We start from the raw sequence: 19897 nt of genomic DNA, 5'->3' as shown, positions 1-19897 counted from the left end.
GTGGTGTGCCACAAGGATCTATTTTGGGACCCTTGCTGTTTGTCATTTTTATAAATGACTTAGACGCAGGCATAGGTGGATGGGTTAGTAAATTTGCAGATGACACTAAAGTCGATGGAGCAGTGGACAGTTTGGAAGAATGTTGCAGGTTGCAGGGGGACTTGGATAAACTGCAGAATTGGGCTGAGCGGTGGCAAATGGAATTCGATGAAGATAAATTGAGCTGATTCACTTTGGGAGGAATAACAGGAAGGCAGAATACTGGATCAATGAAAAGATTCTTGGTAGTGTGATGTGCTGAGGGATCTTGGAGTCCATATACATAGATCCCTGAAAGTTGCCACCCAGGTTGATAGTGCTATTAAGAAGGCATGCAGTGTGTTAGGTTTTATTGGTAGAGGAATTGAGCTCCGGAGCCATAATGTCATGCTGCAACTATACAAAACGCTAGTCTGGCCGCACTTGAATATTGTGTACAGTTCTGGTCACCCCATTACAGGAAGGATGTGGAAACATTGGAAAAGGTGCAGAGGGTGTTTCCTGGTCTGGAGGGAAGGTCTTATGAGGAAAGGCTGAGAGACTAGGGTCTGTTCTCAGTGGAAAGAAGAAGGCTAAGAGAGGATTTGATAGAGACATTCAAAATAATCAGAGGATTAGATAGGGTAGACAGTGAAAGCTTTTTTCCTAGGATAATGACGTCAGCTTCTACAAGGGGGCATAGCTACAAATTGAGGGGTGATAGTTTTAAGAGAGATGTCAGAGGCAGGTTCTTTACTCAGAGTGGTAAAGGCATGGAATGCCCTGCTTGCCAATGTAGTTAACTCAACCACATTAGGGAGATTTAAACAACCCTTTGCCACTAGGAAAGTGGTCATGACAGCTTTCATGAAGTGCTACTACCCATCTGGTGAAGTTACATCCACAGAGCTGTTTGGAAGGGAGCCCCAGGACTTTGATTGAACAACAAGGTAAAGCAACAGTTCTAAGTCAGGGTAGCATGTGCCTTGGAGGAGAAGGTACAGTGGTTGTGTTCCCATGTGTCTCCTGGCCTTGCTGTTCTAGCTAATAGATCATATGTGTTTGGAAGGCACATGGATGATGATGTGATAGTGTAGGGGATGGCTTAGATTAGTTCATAGGTCAGCACAACATCGAGGGCTAAAGGGTATGTTCTGCACTGTATTGTTCTACGTTCTAAAGTCTGAGCTCACCATTAGTCAGAAGACCATCTCAGTGACTTGATGGATAGTATGGTCTGGCCCAAAGCCATACTAAGTGGGTAGGTGGTTACTAGTGTCAATTACAGTACCCCTGATTGAGATTACTTTATCAGCATTAAGTAATAACTAGGTTGGAACGTTATTTTCTAACTGTCCAAATATGACATTCAAATTCTTTTATTCTGTTTGGTCACTGATGCATCTGAAAAACTAGCATTTAGTTCTTAAGCATGTCATTTGCTTTGTTTATTGCTGCTTCATAGTGATTTGACATGTTTACCAATGGATGGTTAATATTCTAATATCTCTTTCAGATTCAAACTCCATCATTGGAATGCTATTAATGGAAAGTTATTTGCAATAGTATGATTAAATTTCATCTGTCACCAGTCCATTCAATTGCACGATTTGTCTAACTCACTTTATAGTTTTCAGGCTTTATTCCTAGTTTAATTATCATTTCCAATTTGACCTCTTGCACTTAGCTGCTGAATGTAAAGTTTTAGCGAAAAACTAGAAACGTCAGGAGTCCCATAGCTGAACTCTTGAATATTACACACAGTACTGCTTCAGTTCCTTGAAAAATGCTTCTTACCCATTATATTTTATTTAAGTTCTCATTAGGTTTTGCTACAAGTTTTCTTTGTCAAAAAACAATAACCTAGACTGTACCTCAGCATAGTTATGACAGTGACCACAGTTCAAGTAATACTCAAGAAACGTGACACCATTCAGGATAAACATTCACTCTGCTACCAAAGCATAGTGGCAGCATTAAGTATTATACGTAAGATACACTACAAAAACTCTCCCAGAAGCCTATGACAGCACCTTCCAAACACATATGATCTATCAGCTAGAATGGCAAGGCCAGGAGACACATGGAAACACAATCACTATACCTTCTTCTCCAAGGCACATGCTACCCTGACTTGGAACTGTTGTTTTACCTTGTTATTCAATCAAAGTCCTGGAACACCCTTCCAAACAGCTCTGTGGATGTAGCTTCACCAGATGGGTAGTAGCACTCCATGAAAGCTGTCATGACCACTTTCTAGGGGCAATTTGGAATGGGAAGCACATGCTAATTTGCTAGCAATGGCCACATTTTATTCAATAAATCTTATCAGTGAGACTCGATTCATAACATTCTCATCTCTAAAAGAACAGAATGTGACTTTTGAGCCATCCACCACAACTGCCTGGTTGTGATTCAGTACTGTACTACAAAGCATGCTGTAATGTCAAATTGCAATGCTTTGAGTGATACAATTAAATTACATTCTGTCTATCTGTTCAAATAGATATTAGAAGCATAATACTTGGAGGAAGAATTAAATTGGTTAAGGGCTCATCATCATGGAAATGACACATGTCAACACCATCTGTAATCATTTATAGTGCTCGAATGGTGTAATTTGCCTTTATTGGGAGTTAAAGAAATAACAATAGGATCTTATTCTAAAAAGATGAAAGACTTAACAGCAATCTATGTTTGTTCAATATATCATTTCAGTTGCATGACATTGTAATCTTTTGCAATAAATTCTGTGTCTTATGATCCTGTTCCATAGCTACCTGATGAAGGAGCAGTGCTTCGAAAGCTAGTGCTTCTAAATAAACCTGTTGGACTATAACCCGGTGTGAGATTTTTATCTTTGTCCACCCCAGTCCAATACTGGCTGCTCCAAATCATTTGAGGTTATCAATTAATCTAGTCTGCACTTTGTAAAGCTTACGTTCACTTGTTAATTTTGGGGCGGGGGGGGCTATATTTTGGCTTCAGCAGGTGCTGGAGGTGATTGGGAGAGAATGTCAGTCCTGCAAGTGGAAAGGTCATGGCATAACAGTCAGGGTGTTTGCTCTAGGGTTGTCTGTTACTGCACTGGAGGCTTTGGTGCAGCAGGACAGATGCCAGAAGCACCCAAACAGACACCTGGAGAGTAATGGGAACAGATAATTGTTTCCATACTACTATCAGCTCACATTCCATCAATTCAGAGACAGAAAAATGTTGAACTGAAGGGTGAGGGAAAATTTTTATAGGATTCTCAGAAAATCCATCAGAAAAATCAGGGCCATTATATTTGAATATTTTCGAACATTTTACACCTTTAAAAATATCATTAACCTTTATGTCAGCCCAGAATTTCATTTCCTTTACAAAGGATGACATATGGACTAAAATATTTTACAAGGCAGTAATGGATTCAGGTTGCTAATCCACAAGAAGATTTTAATTCCAGCCATGTGACTTGATCACAAGATCCTGCCATCTGTTGTTCTGTCATATAAATGAATAATGTCAGAGTACATTTTCAAGGGCAAATGTCTCCCTAAATCCTTGATACATGCGCATAGCACACTTCAACTAGTGTTCTCTGTAAAACATACAAATACAGTGTGCTGTGGTATTTTCACTTTGTTGTAAATTTCTTTGTCAGTGCTATAATGTCCAGAAACAAATTACAATTCCTTCCTATAATCCGGGTATGTGACTTGAGTTGAATTGTTGGCCACTGAATGATCAGAAATGAGCGGTTTGTCACATGGTCGAATGACATAATTGAACTTCATGGCTAAGGCTACATCAATATCAGTTTTATATTTGTTGTATGCTACGGGAAAGAGCATTTCATGATCGAAGAGTATATTTTGGAGATTGCTAAATGTAGTTAGTTGTTAAAACTGGCTATGCCAGTCTATATTAACTACTTATTATTGAGTAAAGTAAACCAATCTCTTTATGTCTCCTTTAAGCAGCATATAAATCCCAGGACAATATCAAATATCATTCTCTATTTGTTGCAATTCTATGATACTCAAATTGATATTAAAAATAAACAATCCTTCATGTGTAATACACAGGTCACACAAATTTATCCTGCTTCTTAAAAATACCTTTGGAATCTTTGAGTTGAATCATTTGGTCGTACTTTAGTCAGGTCCTCTTTCAATACTTAATCCTTCATCGGTTTTACATACAACAGTGAATGTAATGTTATACCTTTTCGGTCTAAATTATAACTCTGAATTTATTTATTGATTCTTTAGGAGACTTACATTTTAAAATAACTTTACATGATTATAGCAGCAAACCTAATTACTAAATGATATTTGATATTATAATTTATAACTCAATATGATTCTAGTTCAATTCCAGTTTGGTTTCAGTTGACCTGAATCAAAGCTGAAAAGATCACAAATGATCACAGTGTGCATTTCAATTGAGGAATTTTGTTCAGTTTTTAAGTGAAGAATAGGAAAGAATCACAAATCATGCTAATGCAAGTTGAGTTCACTGTAAGATGGAGGTAGCATTAGTGCTGGTGTTAGGTTATGAAAAATTATCAGGACAGGTTGAATCACAGTTAAAATAAAATAGGAAGACAAGACGAAAAATCGAGCCTGAGCCCTTGTGGAAAATAAAGCTAATTTTATGTCATTACAATGACGAACAAATCCTGTATAAAATAGACAGACAAAATATAAAACTTCCAAAAGCTGAACATACTCTCATTTTAGTTCCATTGGTATAGTTTATAAATTGAGGATTAAATTGAATAATTCAATTTACTTTTACTTTCCTCAGCAAAATTTTAGGTATACTTTGCATTCCACAATTTTACCATTCATGAATAAAATGATAAATTTTCACTGTATGAAATTAATTGCATTTTCAGAGTAGCTGCAATTATCCAAAGCATTGTAAAATTATCATCCCGCAACTCTCTAATCACACATGACGCAATTTCTGAATAGGTGTAAAAAATCCTACCTCTGTCTTCCTTTAATTAAACCTGTAATCCAACTTTATGCTTTCATTTAACTGGAGAAACACAAGATCTAAGGGAAGACAGAATTCTCAACAGTCTAGCAATGAAGTACGATTAATATTACCCAGAATACTGCAGCCTGAAAAGGAGATGATCATACTCTGATGAATTAGCTATCTAAATAAGCCAAAACTCATTATCTCCTAATCTTGCATTGTCAATTACCAAGTGTTTCAAATCTATATTTAATCCCTCTAAGACACGGATTTAAACCTTCAACTGTCATCATAAAAACAGATAATCTACAACAACATATTTCTAGAGTGCATTAGGGACAGTTTCCTTAACCAATATATCATGGAGCCAATCAGGAAGCAGGCTATTTTGATTCAATAATAGATAATGAGGCATGTTGAATAAATGACTTCTGAGTAAAAGCTGCCCTAGCAAGTACTGATCATAACATGATAGAATTTAATATTCAGTTCAAGAGTGAGCAAGATGAGTTGAAAACAACTGTGTTTAACTTAAATGAAGAGCATTGAAATGAAATGATGATAGAATTAGCTACTGGGTACATTGATAGAGCTGAAAATGTGTTGCTGGAAAAGCGCAGCAGGTCAGGCAGCATCCAAGGAGCAGGAGAATTGATGTTTCGGGCATGAGCCCTTCTTCAGGGTACATTGATAGGCAAAAGTGAGGACTGCAGATGTTGGAGATTACAGCACAGCAGGTCAGGATGAAGGGCTCCTGCCCGAATTGTCGATTTTCCTGCTCCTCGGATGCTGCCCGACCTGCTGTGCTTTTCCAGCACCACTCTAATCTTGACTGGGTACGTTGATGAACTGGAATGATAGTAAGCAAGCAGTGGTAGATATTTAAGGAGGTAATTCAGTGAAAATACATCCCAGTTGGGAAGAAAAATTCGAAAAGAAGGATCAACCAACCATGGCTAACTAAGGAAGTCAAGAGACAATTGAGTCATAGAGTCATTGAGGTGTAAGCATGGAAACAAACTCCTTGGTCCAACTTGTCCATGTTGACCAGACATCCTAAATTAATCCAGTCCCATTTGCCAGCATTTGGCACATATCTCTCTGAACCCTTCCTATTCATATACCCATCCAAATGCCTTTTAAACATTGTAATTGTACCAGCCTCCATCACTTTCTGACAGCAGCACCACCTTTTGTGTGAAAAAGTTGCCCCTTAGGTCCTTTCTAAATATTTCCCTATCTTCATTGAAACCTTGAGATAGATTGCACTTCTCCAGTCAAAGAATGTGATAGTAACAGATTTATTTTTGGAGCTTAATGCAGTTTTAACATTTATTCTTTCATAACCATTATATTATACAACAGTCCCCTCCAGTTTACTTTTCTCATATGTTACAAATAAATATTCAAGTATATAATTACTTTTACAGTTAGAACTATTCCATCTCACCTACACCCATGCCTCCTAAACTCCATTGTCAATCTTACACCCACACCATGTGGTTGGACATTGTCTTGGAACATTAACATTCAGGGGATTTGTCCCAGTACAGCTGCAGTCCTGGAAAGCCATTACAAACATTCTTGGAATTAAGTGTCGTCTGTTGGTGAGCTACAAACACTTGGTTGGTCAGGTCTAGGAACTCCTTGAAGTCAATGAGGACCATCCATTGATCAATCATTTAAAACTGCTCCCCTAAAGGGGAGCCTTTACTGTCAAAAGGAGGATCACTGCCAAAAGGGGTGCGGAGTCAAGACTGGGGATAGAGAAAGACGATGAGGCATCTGCAGAGGTGGGACAAAAACGTTGATGATTGGAAACTCAAAATAAATGAGGATATGCAGAACAGCAACTGAGAACTTGGTAGGCTTCAGGTGGGTGGGTTAATGACAGAGGAAGCATAGCAGAGCAAAGTGACCATCATAAAGGTATATCGTCAGTGTTCAGGACAAGAATAATATTTTTAGGTGATGTTCAATGTGGTGGGGGTCTCCACATTGGTGGGGAGATAAGAAAATAGGCTGACAAGGCGGTGAAAGGTAAAAAGAGGCATATGAGGGTACTTGGCAACCAAGCGGACCCTGGTTCTAAAGGTGTTCACTGCGAGATGCATTCTCTACCATTACTTTCCCTTCTCTAGATGAGAAGTGCTACTAGAAAATGGCAGGGACATCATCCAGGGTGGGCAGGGTCAATGTCTCTTTGATAGGTGAAAGCACAAGATTAATGTTTGCTGGATGGTAGGACACTGAAGGTACAAATACATGAAGCAACCATTTGCCAACCCAACTACCCATGATGGTGGTGCAGTAGTAGCGCAGCATTCAGGCTGCTGAGCCTGGGGCTTGTCTGTTTCTGTCTCCTTTACTTTTTTTTCCCCTTTTCTTTCTTTTACTTTTGCTCTTTCTCTCTCCTTTTTGCATTTTGCAGCGTCGTCAGCAGGGCATCAGTGAGAACAGAATGGCAGCAACAATCAGGGGCAGCATGTTCCAGAATTTGGTAGTGGCAGCAACAGACTCGAGGAGCGACTTTCAAGTGTTTGTGATGGCAATGGAAATGGCTTCCAGGGGTCTCTAGAGGCAGTGGGAGCAACTTCCGAGGGCCAGCAGCGGCAGCAAAAGCAACTTTTGAGGTTCTGCGTGGCACTGAGACTTGAGGCTTTGGGGAGGGAGGCACACTTATTTATGGAGATAAGGCTACCTTATGGCCATAAGACTTTTAGATGTGGATAATTCCCCCTCTCTTCTTGGCTGTTTCTTTTTGTATTCCTGCTTTTTTAAAATTCTGTTTTTGTATTTTAGATGATTGTTTTGGTTTTTGTATCAAAGACCTTTTTTAAATTTCAATTTTTGTACCTCAGACGATGCTAGTGAATGGTGATTTTGTACACGTAGAACATTATAGCGCAGTACAGGCCCTTTGGCCCTTGATGTTGCGCTGACCTGTGAAACTAATCTGAAGCCCATCTAACCTAAACTATTCCATTATCATCCATATGTTTATCCAATGACCATTTAAATGCCCTTAATGACCTTAATGCCCTTAGTGAGTCCATTACTGTTGCAGGCAGGGCATATCATGGCCCTACTACTCTCTGAGTAAAGAACCTACCATTGACATCTGTCCTATATCTAACACCCCTCAATTTAAAGCTATGTCTCTCATCTTAGCCATCACCATCTGAAGAAAAAGCCTCTCACTGTCCACCCTATCTAATCCTCTGATCATCTTGTAAGTCTCAATTAAGTCACCTCCCAACCTTCTTCTCTCTAAAGAAAACAGTCTCAATTCCCTTAGCCTTTCCTCATTAGAACTTCCTTCCATATCAGGCAACATCCTGGTAAAGCTCTTCTGCACTCTTTCCAATGCTTCCACATCCTTCCTATAATGCAGCAATCAAAATTGTATGCAATACCCCAAGTGTGTACTCCAGAGTTTTGTACAGCTGCAATATGACGTCATGGTTCCAAACTTCAATCCCTCTACCAGTAAAAGCTAACACACTGTACACTTTCTTAAAAACCCTATCGACCTGGGTGGCAACTTTCAGGGATCTAGACAGAGACACAGAGATGCCTCTGCTTGACAACACTACCAAGAGTCTTGCCACTAGCCCAGTATTCTGCATTCCTGTTACACCTTCCTATGTGAAGCATCTCACACTTTTCGGTATTAAACTCCATTTGCCACCTCTCAGTCCAATTCTGCAACTTGTCTACTTCCCTCTGTAATCTGCAACATGCTTCCACAGTGTCCACAACTCCACTGACTTTAGTGTCATCTGCAAATTTACTAACCCATCCTTCTATGCCCTCATCCAGGTCATTTATAAAAATGACAAACAGCAGTGGACCAAAATAGATCATTCTGGTACACCACCAGTAACTGAACACCAGGATGAACATTTCCTATTAACCACCACCCTCTGTCTTCTTACAACTAGCCAATTTCTGATCCAAACTGCTAAATCACCCTCAATCCCAAGCCTTTGTATTTCATGCAATAGCCTACCGTGGGGAGACTTATCAAACACTTTTCCTGAAATCCAAATACACCTCATCAACTGCTTTATCCTTGTCCCCCTGTTTGCTCACCTTCTCAAAGAACTCAATAAGGTTTGTGAGGCACGACCTACCTTCACAAAACCGTGTTGACTATCCTTAATCAACTTATTCCTTTCTCGATGATTATAAATTCTATCTCTTATAATCCTTTCCAACACTTTACCCAAAATTGAAGTAAGGCTCACTGGTCTATAATTACCAGGGTTGTCACTGCTTCCTTTCTTGAATAAGGGGACAACATTTGTTATCCTCCAGACTTCTGGCACTATTTCTGTAGACAATGACGCCATAAAAATCAAAGCCGAAGGCTCTGCAATCTCCTCCCTAGTTTCCCAGAGAATCCTAGGATAAATCCCATCCAGCCAAAGGACATATCTATCTTCACACTTTCCAGAATTACTAACATCTTCTCTGTAAGGAGCTCAATCCCATCTAGTCTAGTAGCCTGTATCTCAGTATTCTCTCAACAACATTGTCTTTTTCCAGTGTGAATACTGATGAAAAATATTCATTTATGGCCTCTCCTATCTCCTCAGAATCCATAAACAAATTCCCACTACTGTCCTTGACTGGCCCTAATCTTAGTCCAGTCATTCTTTTATTCTTGACATACCTATAGAAAGTTTTAGGGTTTTCCTTGATCCAACCTGCCAACAACTTCTCATGTCTGCTTCTTGCTCTTTAGGTCCTTCCTGGCTAACTTGTAACTCTCAAGCGCCCTACCTGAGCCTTCACATGTCATCTTTACATAAGCCTCCTTCTTCCTCTTGTCAAGAAATTCAACTTCTTTAATAAACCATGGTTCCCTCGTTCGACCACCTCCTCCCAGCCTGACAGGTACATACTTATCAAGGACATGCAGTAGCTGTTCCTTGAACAAGCTCCACATTTCAATTATGCCCATCCGCTGCAGTTTCCTTCCCCATTCTATGCATCCTAAATCTTGCCTAATTGTATTATGATTGCCAATAATACACTCTTTACTATACTCCTGTTCTTCTTTACTTGAATACGTGACAATAAAACATAATTCTAATCAATTTGTAATCATTTCATTGCCCATTTGTTATACCTGAACAGTAACAGTTATTAGGGGTCAAGTGCTAGTCAAAGCCAACTTGCAATATGGCACTGGTGCTTGCAGATTGAAAATGGAGAATTCAATGATTTTAAGTTGGTAACAATGACATAACAGAAGGCCAATGCTGACTGAAAGCGAACAATTATTTGTGCATGCTCCAAGGGTGCAATAGACTATTGTGAACTGTAAAACACTAATTGGTCACAATACTGAAAATTAATTTGCATTGTTGGGGGAACTTAAGCCTTATTGGATTTGTTTGCATTTGCTTTTTCTATCTGTAATTAAAAGGTCATATTTGGATTTTTTATGTAATGTTTCCCAACTGGATAATGACAAGCTTTAGATCTACAATGGACATTGGGGACTAGGTGGAGCTGAATCAGAAGGTATTCGGACAATGTAGTTACAATCAGATAAAGAGTGGTGTGCTGATTAAACAGTGTCAAGGGTGAAAGAACAGACTTGCATGTATGAGCAAGTGTCAACCATCACCGATACCATTTTCTAGACATGCATGTTCGCTACCTTGGCAATTGCTATATCTCTGAAACCTTGGAGCGCTCTTGTGTACCTGGTGAATTTGAGGGTCCAGGACTCTCACAAGACCGGTTACTGAGGAATAAAAGATAAAACCCACTGTGACTAGGCCTCATGACATCATTGTGCATGTCCTTGATTTCTAGTAGATGACAGCTAGGTGAGAGCAGGATATGTGCCATGGGCAGCATGGCTTCTGTGTCCTAATGTTGACAGTGAGAGGCAATGCTAGATTATTCATGTTTGTCCTGCACAGCAGCATTTCAAAGATCTGTAAGTGTGAGGGATGCTCATCTTTCAGTGTCATACTGTACTGGGAACATCATTAAATGGGAGGTACTCAAACATGATACATGCCTAAGAATGGGGTAGGTAGTAAATGAGGTACGTTTCTTAAGATATGATGAGAAAAGTTGCTCAAGTTTATGACAGAAACCTTTCCAAATAACTCAACAAATCTCGGAGTTAGCCAAAAAAAAATAATATTTAGCCCAAAGGATTCAAATATTGCTCTTAAATGTGTGTTGGCCATTATTCATCAAAGTCAAATGTGGTGTATCAATTTGTTCAGCTTTCTGTTATACTATTGATATAACTTGAGTTACAGATTTATCAAAGAACTAAAGAGGATTGCTCTGCTCATTCTTGATCCAAGTATTTGCCTCACTAGCAAACTTTGCTCACTGTTCGCAGCTAAGTTTTTTTCAGTGGTAATAAGAACTGAAAATGTTTCCACCATTCACAGAACAGATGTGATTTCCTTTTGGTTGACAGTATGAAACAATTCTATTATGTTAACATTGATAATCTCAACAGGTTTTTCTTTTTGACTTCTGCCATAAGTCTTAAGAGGCCCAATGAAAGTTATGCCATGATCGATGGATCAACAACAGTGATTCTGTTAGAAGTAGGTTAACTCCTTTTGTTATTTTAAGGATATTGAAGTCTAATCATGCATTTAGGCTCAGAGGTGATAAGAACTGATTGTGAATTACAATCAAATTTTGAATTTTCATACATTCTTTGAATTGCACTGTTTCTTGTAGCATACCTCAACTCGAGTGCTAATCCACTTACAAACATAGTTTCACATCTCCACGCAATAACTCCTGTTTTTCAGCTTGGTTTATGATATAAAAGGACAGTGACACTTGTACCTAGGTATTGAGCTTAAAATTAATGGGATATCCATTGACATGCAGGTCTTGTGAATGTTAAATCCGCTGGATCACCAATTTCCCCTAGGAATGACTGGGATCTCTTTTCTAATGGAGGTACACTACTTAATGTGGGTATGTTTTCTAAATGAGAAGGTTCTGCATTAATCCCTTCTATATGAGTAAGCCTTTATATTTGTGTTGTTTTTAAACTGTGTTGATATCTTGTGGAGGAGACACACTGTCATCTTACAGATGTAGCAACATTTTGTTATAACTGGGCATTGGCATGAGCTTCTGAGGCATTTTTTATTCCAGACTACTGACACTGACTCCTAATATCCATTGTTTGATCCAGCCTTTGTGTTATCTTGTTCAGCATGTCTGTAGAGTGTTTATAGCCCATAAGGTGGATAGGCTATGTTGTTCTCATGTTGAAAGTTGTCCTTTATACTTCAGGATTTTAAAATGTGATTTTAAATCTTCTGGTTTCTGCTTCATGCACCATTTGGATAGTTTTCTTCAAATTTGACTCTTCTTTAGACTTAATAAATCTGACAATGAGTCATCAAATATTCCAGCAACTACCCTTCTCTATTAATTCTGATTTAATAGTCCTCAATCACAGTATTCCACTATATAGACCTTAAAGAGGTTTATAAAATCATGAGGCCATGGATAGCATGGATAGGGTAAACAGCCAAGGTCTTTTTCCTAGGGTAGGGGAGTCCAAATATAGAAGGCATAAGCTTAAGGTGAGGGTAAAAAAACTTAAAGGCACCTGGGAGGCAACTTTTTCATGCAGAAGGTGGCAAGTGTGGAGAATAGCTGCTAGAGGAAGTGGTGGAAGTTGGTACAATTGCAACATTTAAAAGCCATCTGGATAGGTATATGAATAGAAAGGGTATAGAGGGATATGGGCCAAATGCTAACAAATGGGTCTAGATTAATTTAGACCATCTGTTCAGCATGGACACGTTGGACCGAAGGATCTGTTTCCATGCTGTTCAACTTTATAACTCTATTGCACTAATCTGTACAAATAATCAATGAAATCATCTTCAGATTACACTGGAGGATCAGGTGTTAAGTTTTGCTTTTTCAAAGATTTTGTCTGTCCTCAGACTGAAGTAATTATTAAAAACAGTTAGAATTTATTCAAAAGCATCTATGCTTTCTTTTATGATTTCTGATGCAATCAGCTGTAGGACCTATTGAATGCAATACTGTAGTTTTTTGTTCAGCTTAAAGTTTAGTATTTAATTTTGAAGGCAATCTGTATTAAAAGAAAAGTTTTTCCCAACATGTCCAATCTTGTATTCTGATTCACCCATCCCTCATATTAAATTCTGATAACGAAATGATTTGCCCTGCCATTTCTCCTTATTAACTGAAAGGGTCAATGAGTGGAATGTTGCTGATGCGGTGCACATGACTGCACTACACAACAGACTTGTAAGAAAAACTGTAGTACATGGAATATAATGTACAGTAGCAACCGAATAATGGTCAAAAGCTGCTGGTAGGTTTGTAGTGGAGTTCCCCAGGGATGCTGGGATCTCTGTTTTTTTAAAAAATATGTATTTAATATCCAGATCTTGACGTGCAGGAGACAATTTCAAAATCTGATACAGGTACACAAATCCTTTATCCAAAGCCCTCAGGCCAGCTGGTTTTTGGATTTTGGAATTTTTTAGATTTCGGAATAAGTGACTGTTTTACTAAACAGCAGACGCCCCTGTGAGTACTACAATGCTGAGACAGAATTGACGCCTGCCAGTGCTGGGCCATGCCGCCACATCACATCTGAGTGACGTGGGTCAAGTGGGTGTGGAGTTGGGTTAATTGCATGCATGCCAAACAACCTTGCTATGGAGAAAAAAAACTTCACAAGAAAAACTTTGGATTTTGGAGCTTTTCAGATTTTGGGTGTTTGGATAAAGGATTGTGTACCTGTAATAGAAAACTTGGAAACATTGTAAACTGTGAGGATGACAGCTCAGAACTTCAAAAGTCATTGACAAGTTGGTGGAGTGAGCATATAAGTGATAGATGAAGTTCAATGCAGGAAAAATGTGAGGTAATGCATTTTGGAAGGAAAAAAACATGGAGACACAATATAAAATAAGGGTATAATTCTGAAGGGTGGGGGGGGGAGTGTGGAGGAGCAGAGGGCCCTGGGTGTATTTTTGTACAGATCACTAAAGATGACACAACGGTTGGTTGGCCACTAACAAAGCATACAGTATGCTGGGTATTATTAATAGGGGCATAGAATACAAGAGGAAGGAGAATGATAAAGTGACATGTTAGATCTCAGAAGGAGTATTGTGTACAATTCAGGATGCCACACTATAGGGAGGACATGAACATTTTGCAGAACGTACAGAACAGATTTACAAAAATGATTCCAGAGATACAAAACTTCAGCTACAAGGACATATTGGAGAGTTTGGGACTGTTGTCCTTGGAGAGAAGGTTAAGAGAATATCTAATAGAAATTTGCCACATGAGGGGGCTAGATACGGACAGGAAGAAACTGTTCCTGCTAATAAAAGGACCAAGATCAAGATGGCACGGACTTAAAATGATTCACAAAATAAGCAAATGTGAAGTGAGAAAAACAAGTGGTTTGGATCCAGAATGCACGGCCTGGATGTCTGCTGGAGGCAGGTTCAATCCAGGTATTCACAAAGGCATTAGACAACTATTTAAATAGAAAGAATGGTTTTAGGTATTTGGAAAAGGCAGGCGAATGGCACTAAATCTCATTGCCCAGTTAGACAGCTAGCGTCAAAGGCCTTTGTCGCTACGTTTGCAATTCTGTGATTAATGTAGTTATTTATTCTTAATACGTTAAAGCTGTTTTAAATATGTAGCATATCAATGTCACTTCTTTGATATTCCTGAAAAATATAATTATTCTGCAATACATAAATGTGAATGGCTTTGAAGCTTTCAATCTTATACTGAAGCAACAGTGTTTTAATGCTCTTCAAACTCTGTATAATAACATTATTGCATAACATTAACAGAATTTTCTTCTTCTACAAGTTTGTAAACTCTAGATTATAGCAATGATGTAACATATTCTTATACAGCAATAACATCTGAACAATGGCAATGCTATGATGTTTTTCTTGTTTTAAAACTTTAAACTCTATTAAATAGTAACACTGCATCTCTGCTGTATGCTGTTGTTTTTTTTTATTTTTCGCAACGAACAAAATGGTGGTTTCCCACCTTCTGCAGCCAAGATGGAGGTTCCATGCTTCGTTACGGGTAAAATGGATGATTTCTTGCCTTTTTACAGCCTAAAATACATTTCAAATCCCTTTGCACAATTTTAAAAATAAATTCCTGTGGTTGTGGCCATCATAAATCTTGCTGCGAAAATTGTGGTTTAAATTACAAATGATTCAATCTTATGATGATCTTTAAATTCTTCTATCTTCTTCAGTTGGACTTCTTTTCCAGATCCTTTACATTGTCCTTTACTTAAATTAAACGTACTCTGTGTCTTATTCAATATTGCAGTCTTGCTATAAATTAAAGTTCTGGTCCTTGGTCAATCAACTATAGCCATGTCTCATGGGGCCTCATCATGATGGCGGAGACATTTGTTTTGAAAGGCAAGTATTTCTTTTCACTTCTATCTTTCCCATTCTGACCTTTTATGCCATCTTTTTTAGAGTTTATTCTCTTGCCCACAGAGATTTCTAACTTAAGTCATAGAACTTCAGATTGTTCCTACAATATTTCTTCTCCAAGGACTTTTTCAACTCCCTCTGTCTAGTTCTTAATCTCTTCCTAGTCCACGCTGATTTTCCTGCACCTCTTGTCAGCTCTGAAATGAAGGTTTTCTCTGGTATGCTGATTTTTCACTATACTGCTTCCACAAATGCTATGGAACCCACATCCATTTACGCGCTTTTTGATAGTGACTGACAATGAATTCTTGAAGTTATAAACTGACTTCTGACATTTGTTCCTCCTGGGTTGAATGATTTCTTTTCATTGTTGTTATCTTGTTGTATTTATGCAATGATCCTACTGCTAATAACCATATCATATGATAAAGTACCAAGTATTAGTGCTGCCATGAAGAATACACCAGGGAACACTTGACTACCAAGCTTCTGTTTAACTTCAAGCCAAGCTAGTTGTTTCGAATTGGTAGAGCTACGATCTTAGTGCGATTTAAAATAGAGCTTAGTTATTAGTATTCATACTCTTTGTTTTTTTAATATGGTAAAATTCTTTTGCTTTAAAAACAGAACCTTGTGGATTTATTCTTCAGTAAATACACGGAATATTGAATTCCAAAAAAACCATACCGGTCTCAAATGAAATTATAACATCAGAAATGCAAAGCTTACCATCATACTGCTGGAACCAGGCATTCTGAATGGAGTAGCTCTCAAACCAAATGTCAGCTCTGAGAAAAGACAATAAAATTGATGATTTTACCCATCTATTATCAGAGTTAGTTTACAATTGATGAAATTATCATTGATTGTACATACCCACGTTTTCAAACTATACTGAAACAACAAATTACAAAATTAATGCATTTTCTAAAGAAAAATCTTCAATGAATATCTAATATTGTTATGGTACACTCTATGCTTCTCTTACTTCTAAATACTTTAAGGGAAAATTGTCAAGGCTGTCGGGAAAGACCAGGAGAATGGGATGGATTGGAAAGCTCTTTAAATTAAATGATTCAATTTAAGTTTTAGTCTATGAATTCAAGTGCAGTACTTCAGTGCTCACTTCACATTCTTATCTTCTCAACTTCAATCTTCTAATTATCAAATTTAAAATCTAAATCCCCAGATGACTATTTATTATACACCTTTACTGCAACTTCCCACAAGGAAAAACTGAGAAGATTAAGAGGTATATTCATTCTCTATCAAACTTTTCTTAGCATTGTTTCTATTTTATATGACTTGATTTGATTTATCCAACATTGTCACTTGCTACAGTGAAAAGTGTATAATGCTCCAGTGCCACCTTGGATTACAGAATAAATTACTGAATATATTGTATAAACTGTAAAATACTGAATAAATTGCTATTAAATTGATGTTACCGAAACTGAAACAGCTTTAAATGTTCATCTTTCCCACTCCATAGACTTTATCCTCACTGCTCATCCAGTCACCACTGTCTGTAAGGACCCGAGGACAATGTCAATGTGCTCCTTTTCTACTGCTACTGGCACTGTTGCTTCCACTGCCGCCATGCTGAAGACTGTCATGGTACACGGATCCCACACCTCCTGTGACACTCAGCACTTGTCTTTCGATGCCGCCACCTGAGATGGAGCAGGAATGGAGATACACAGGGCCCTAGGCACCCACAGGAGGATATCAGAAGGAGACCCCAGGAAATCCAAAATCAGTTGGTTTTAGTTTACTCTGCACTGTGAACCAACCAGTCAGCCAACTGAACAAACTGGCCCCTAAGTTGCATGGCCCCAGCATTAAATGCTAATGAAACAGTCTTAGATTCTTTTAGTAGAATCTCTCCAAACAAGCCAAAGTTTCGTGGCCCTTATAAATCACAATTTCCACTAAATAATTGGATGTGTAAACATCAAAATACTGCAGAACTAACTCTAATCCAGTGTCTCTTTCTCCACCATTAGATATTTCTTTTAACACACTTAGCTTGCGTAACTGACTGGCTATTCAATCCCCATTTCATCACCCTGTACCAATATTCTACCAACAGGAACATCACTGATATCTGGAGCCAGTTTAAATTTTCTTATAATTCAGTGCTGCAGTTGTCAGTATAGCTTTCAAATAGGGTAGAACTCTCTGACGTTCTTTTGTTCATGCAACATTCTTATCTTTCTTCAACAAGTTCAACAAAGGAGCATTTATGCCTCTTAAATTTGCCGCAAACCTCTGATAAAATACACTCATGCCAATATATTGCTGAATTTCTTGTTTTGTCTGAGGCATGGGAATTTTTTTTTGTAGGTTCAACTTTCAGTGTGGTCCAAATAAGTCACTTTTGCTTCAGCAAATTCATTTATAGCCAGATCTATGACCAAATTAGTTATTTGATCTCTTCACAACCAATCAAGCGGTTCATTCAAATGTCCTTCTCAGATGTGGCTGCACGCCAATGAATCAGTGATGTGGACAACACAGTTGTTATCCATGTATGACCATGTTGATTAATCATTGAAATGTTGCCGGTCAATTTATCATTTCAAAGGATGTGACTTTAAATTGATACAGTCCATCCAATGTCATAAAAGTTGATATTTCTTTGGCTGTACTCGGAATTGGAATTTGCCAATGGAGAGTCATAGAATCCTACAGCACAGAGACAGGCCCTTTGGCCCAAACTGGTCCATTCTGACCAAAATGTACATCAACGCTAACCCCATTTCCCTGCACTTGGCCCATATCCATCTAATCCTTTCCCATTCATGTATTTGTCCAAATGCCTTTTAAATGTTGTTAATATACCCTCCCAACCACTTGCTACTATCCTTTTAGCAAATCAAATTTTACAACTAATCACACATCTTCAATGGTTGCAATTAGATTTGAGTCCACTTTTGTTACTGCGTTGACTTTGCAACAATTAGAATAGAATATCAATTTATTGTTACTTGCATTTATGATAATACAATGAGATGTGTATAGTCACCACAATTCAGTGCCATTTTAATTACAGAAAGTATAAAAAGAAATATTTGAGACAGAATTCATTTTTTATTCCCTCCATGACTCCTGGGTTTCTGGACCGCTGCCAAAGCCAACCGTGAGGCCTCCAAAGCAAGGATTTCCGGACCAGCCCTACCACATTCCCACTGCTGGAGCTGTCACCAAACCACTCTATCACTGCCATGGCACGGAGGGAGACACTGGAAGCCATTGCCACTTCAGTCACCACCCGAAGGCACCGTAGCCATGAAGAACAAACTGGAACCCCTATGCTATTACTGCTACAGTCACCACTGAAACCACTCCACTGCCGCCAGGAGGAACAGATAAGACCCACCGATGATGAAGCCTTTGATAAAGCTACAGCCACTATGACCATAAGGAACAGACTTCTGGATCTGCTAGGTTGCCGCTGCCGCACAGGCCCTCATAAGCACCTTCCTCTATTGCAGCAGTAGAAAAGAAAAGGTGAACTTAGATATAAAAGAGAAATGAAGAAACAAAACAAAAGAACAAAGAAGATAGCAGCCAGCCAGGTGAGCAGGAGCAGCAGCAAACAAGCCCAGAGCCTGAATACTTCCTACCCTGACACTGCCGCCATCTTGATAAACAGGATGGAATTTTGGCCCCTGTCGTGGCATGGGGAAATCCCACTAAAGTTTTGAAAAATATATCAGAATGAGAGAAATCAGAATCTCAATAGAAAACAGGGATGCTATGGTCCTCAATACTTCATCCACATAGGCAAAGCAGCAGCCTCACCATGGGTCAGGCATGCTCTTGATCAACTCTCACACTACTTCAATCCTTGAACACCTTTGCATTGGAACTCATTAGAAACTTACAACTTGCATTGTTCTGCCAGGTTGCTTTACAGGATGCATCTTAGCTCTTAACTTAAACTCTTTGGATTCACTCACTTTGCGTTCACTAGGAAGCTTCTAGTCTCCATTTGGCTCACATTACCTTTTAGCACATAGGTATTCAGTGTCAGTTTCCAACTGTCAAGTCTCCATGTCTTGCTTTGCTTTTCAGCACAGAGGGAAAGGCAGGCAGCATTGTGACATGGAGCACTGAACACTCAAAAGGGTGAACATGTATTAATGAGGCAACATAAATTTCAAAGTCACAGCTACAGTATCTGCCAGCAATTTACTATGTGTCCTTCAAGTAAATGGGGCTCTGTGTGAAAGTCAAATGGAACCGGTCTTAGTGGGGTCAGGGAGTGCTTCTACAATCAGATAGGAGTTCATTGTCAGTTCAGGATTTGGCCTGAGTCAATCTTAGCAGAGTCTGGGGATTTGTGTCCTGGGAGATTGGGCCATAATCAGGCTGGCACGTTAAGTGCAGCTATTTCAGGGATTACA

The 19897-nt window shown here is 38.7% G+C and overlaps 1 protein-coding gene across 4 annotated transcripts in view; it reads right to left on the bottom strand.

Annotated features, from left to right (window-relative positions):
- smtnb (smoothelin b) overlaps positions 1-19897 on the bottom strand; it is a 354299-nt gene that overhangs the window by 126107 nt on the left and 208295 nt on the right. For all 4 annotated transcript variants that reach the window (XM_060843540.1, XM_060843539.1, XM_060843542.1 and 1 more), the window contains one exon: positions 16215-16273. In XM_060843540.1, the coding sequence (XP_060699523.1) occupies positions 16215-16273 (59 nt within the window). The remainder of the gene's footprint in view (positions 1-16214; positions 16274-19897) is intronic.

Source organism: Hemiscyllium ocellatum, chromosome 24 (genome assembly GCF_020745735.1).
Source record: "Hemiscyllium ocellatum isolate sHemOce1 chromosome 24, sHemOce1.pat.X.cur, whole genome shotgun sequence".
In the NCBI taxonomy this organism is placed as follows: Eukaryota; Metazoa; Chordata; class Chondrichthyes; order Orectolobiformes; family Hemiscylliidae; genus Hemiscyllium; species Hemiscyllium ocellatum.
The sequence above is the reverse complement of the archived record's forward strand: the minus strand, read 5'-3'. Positions and strand labels throughout refer to the sequence as shown.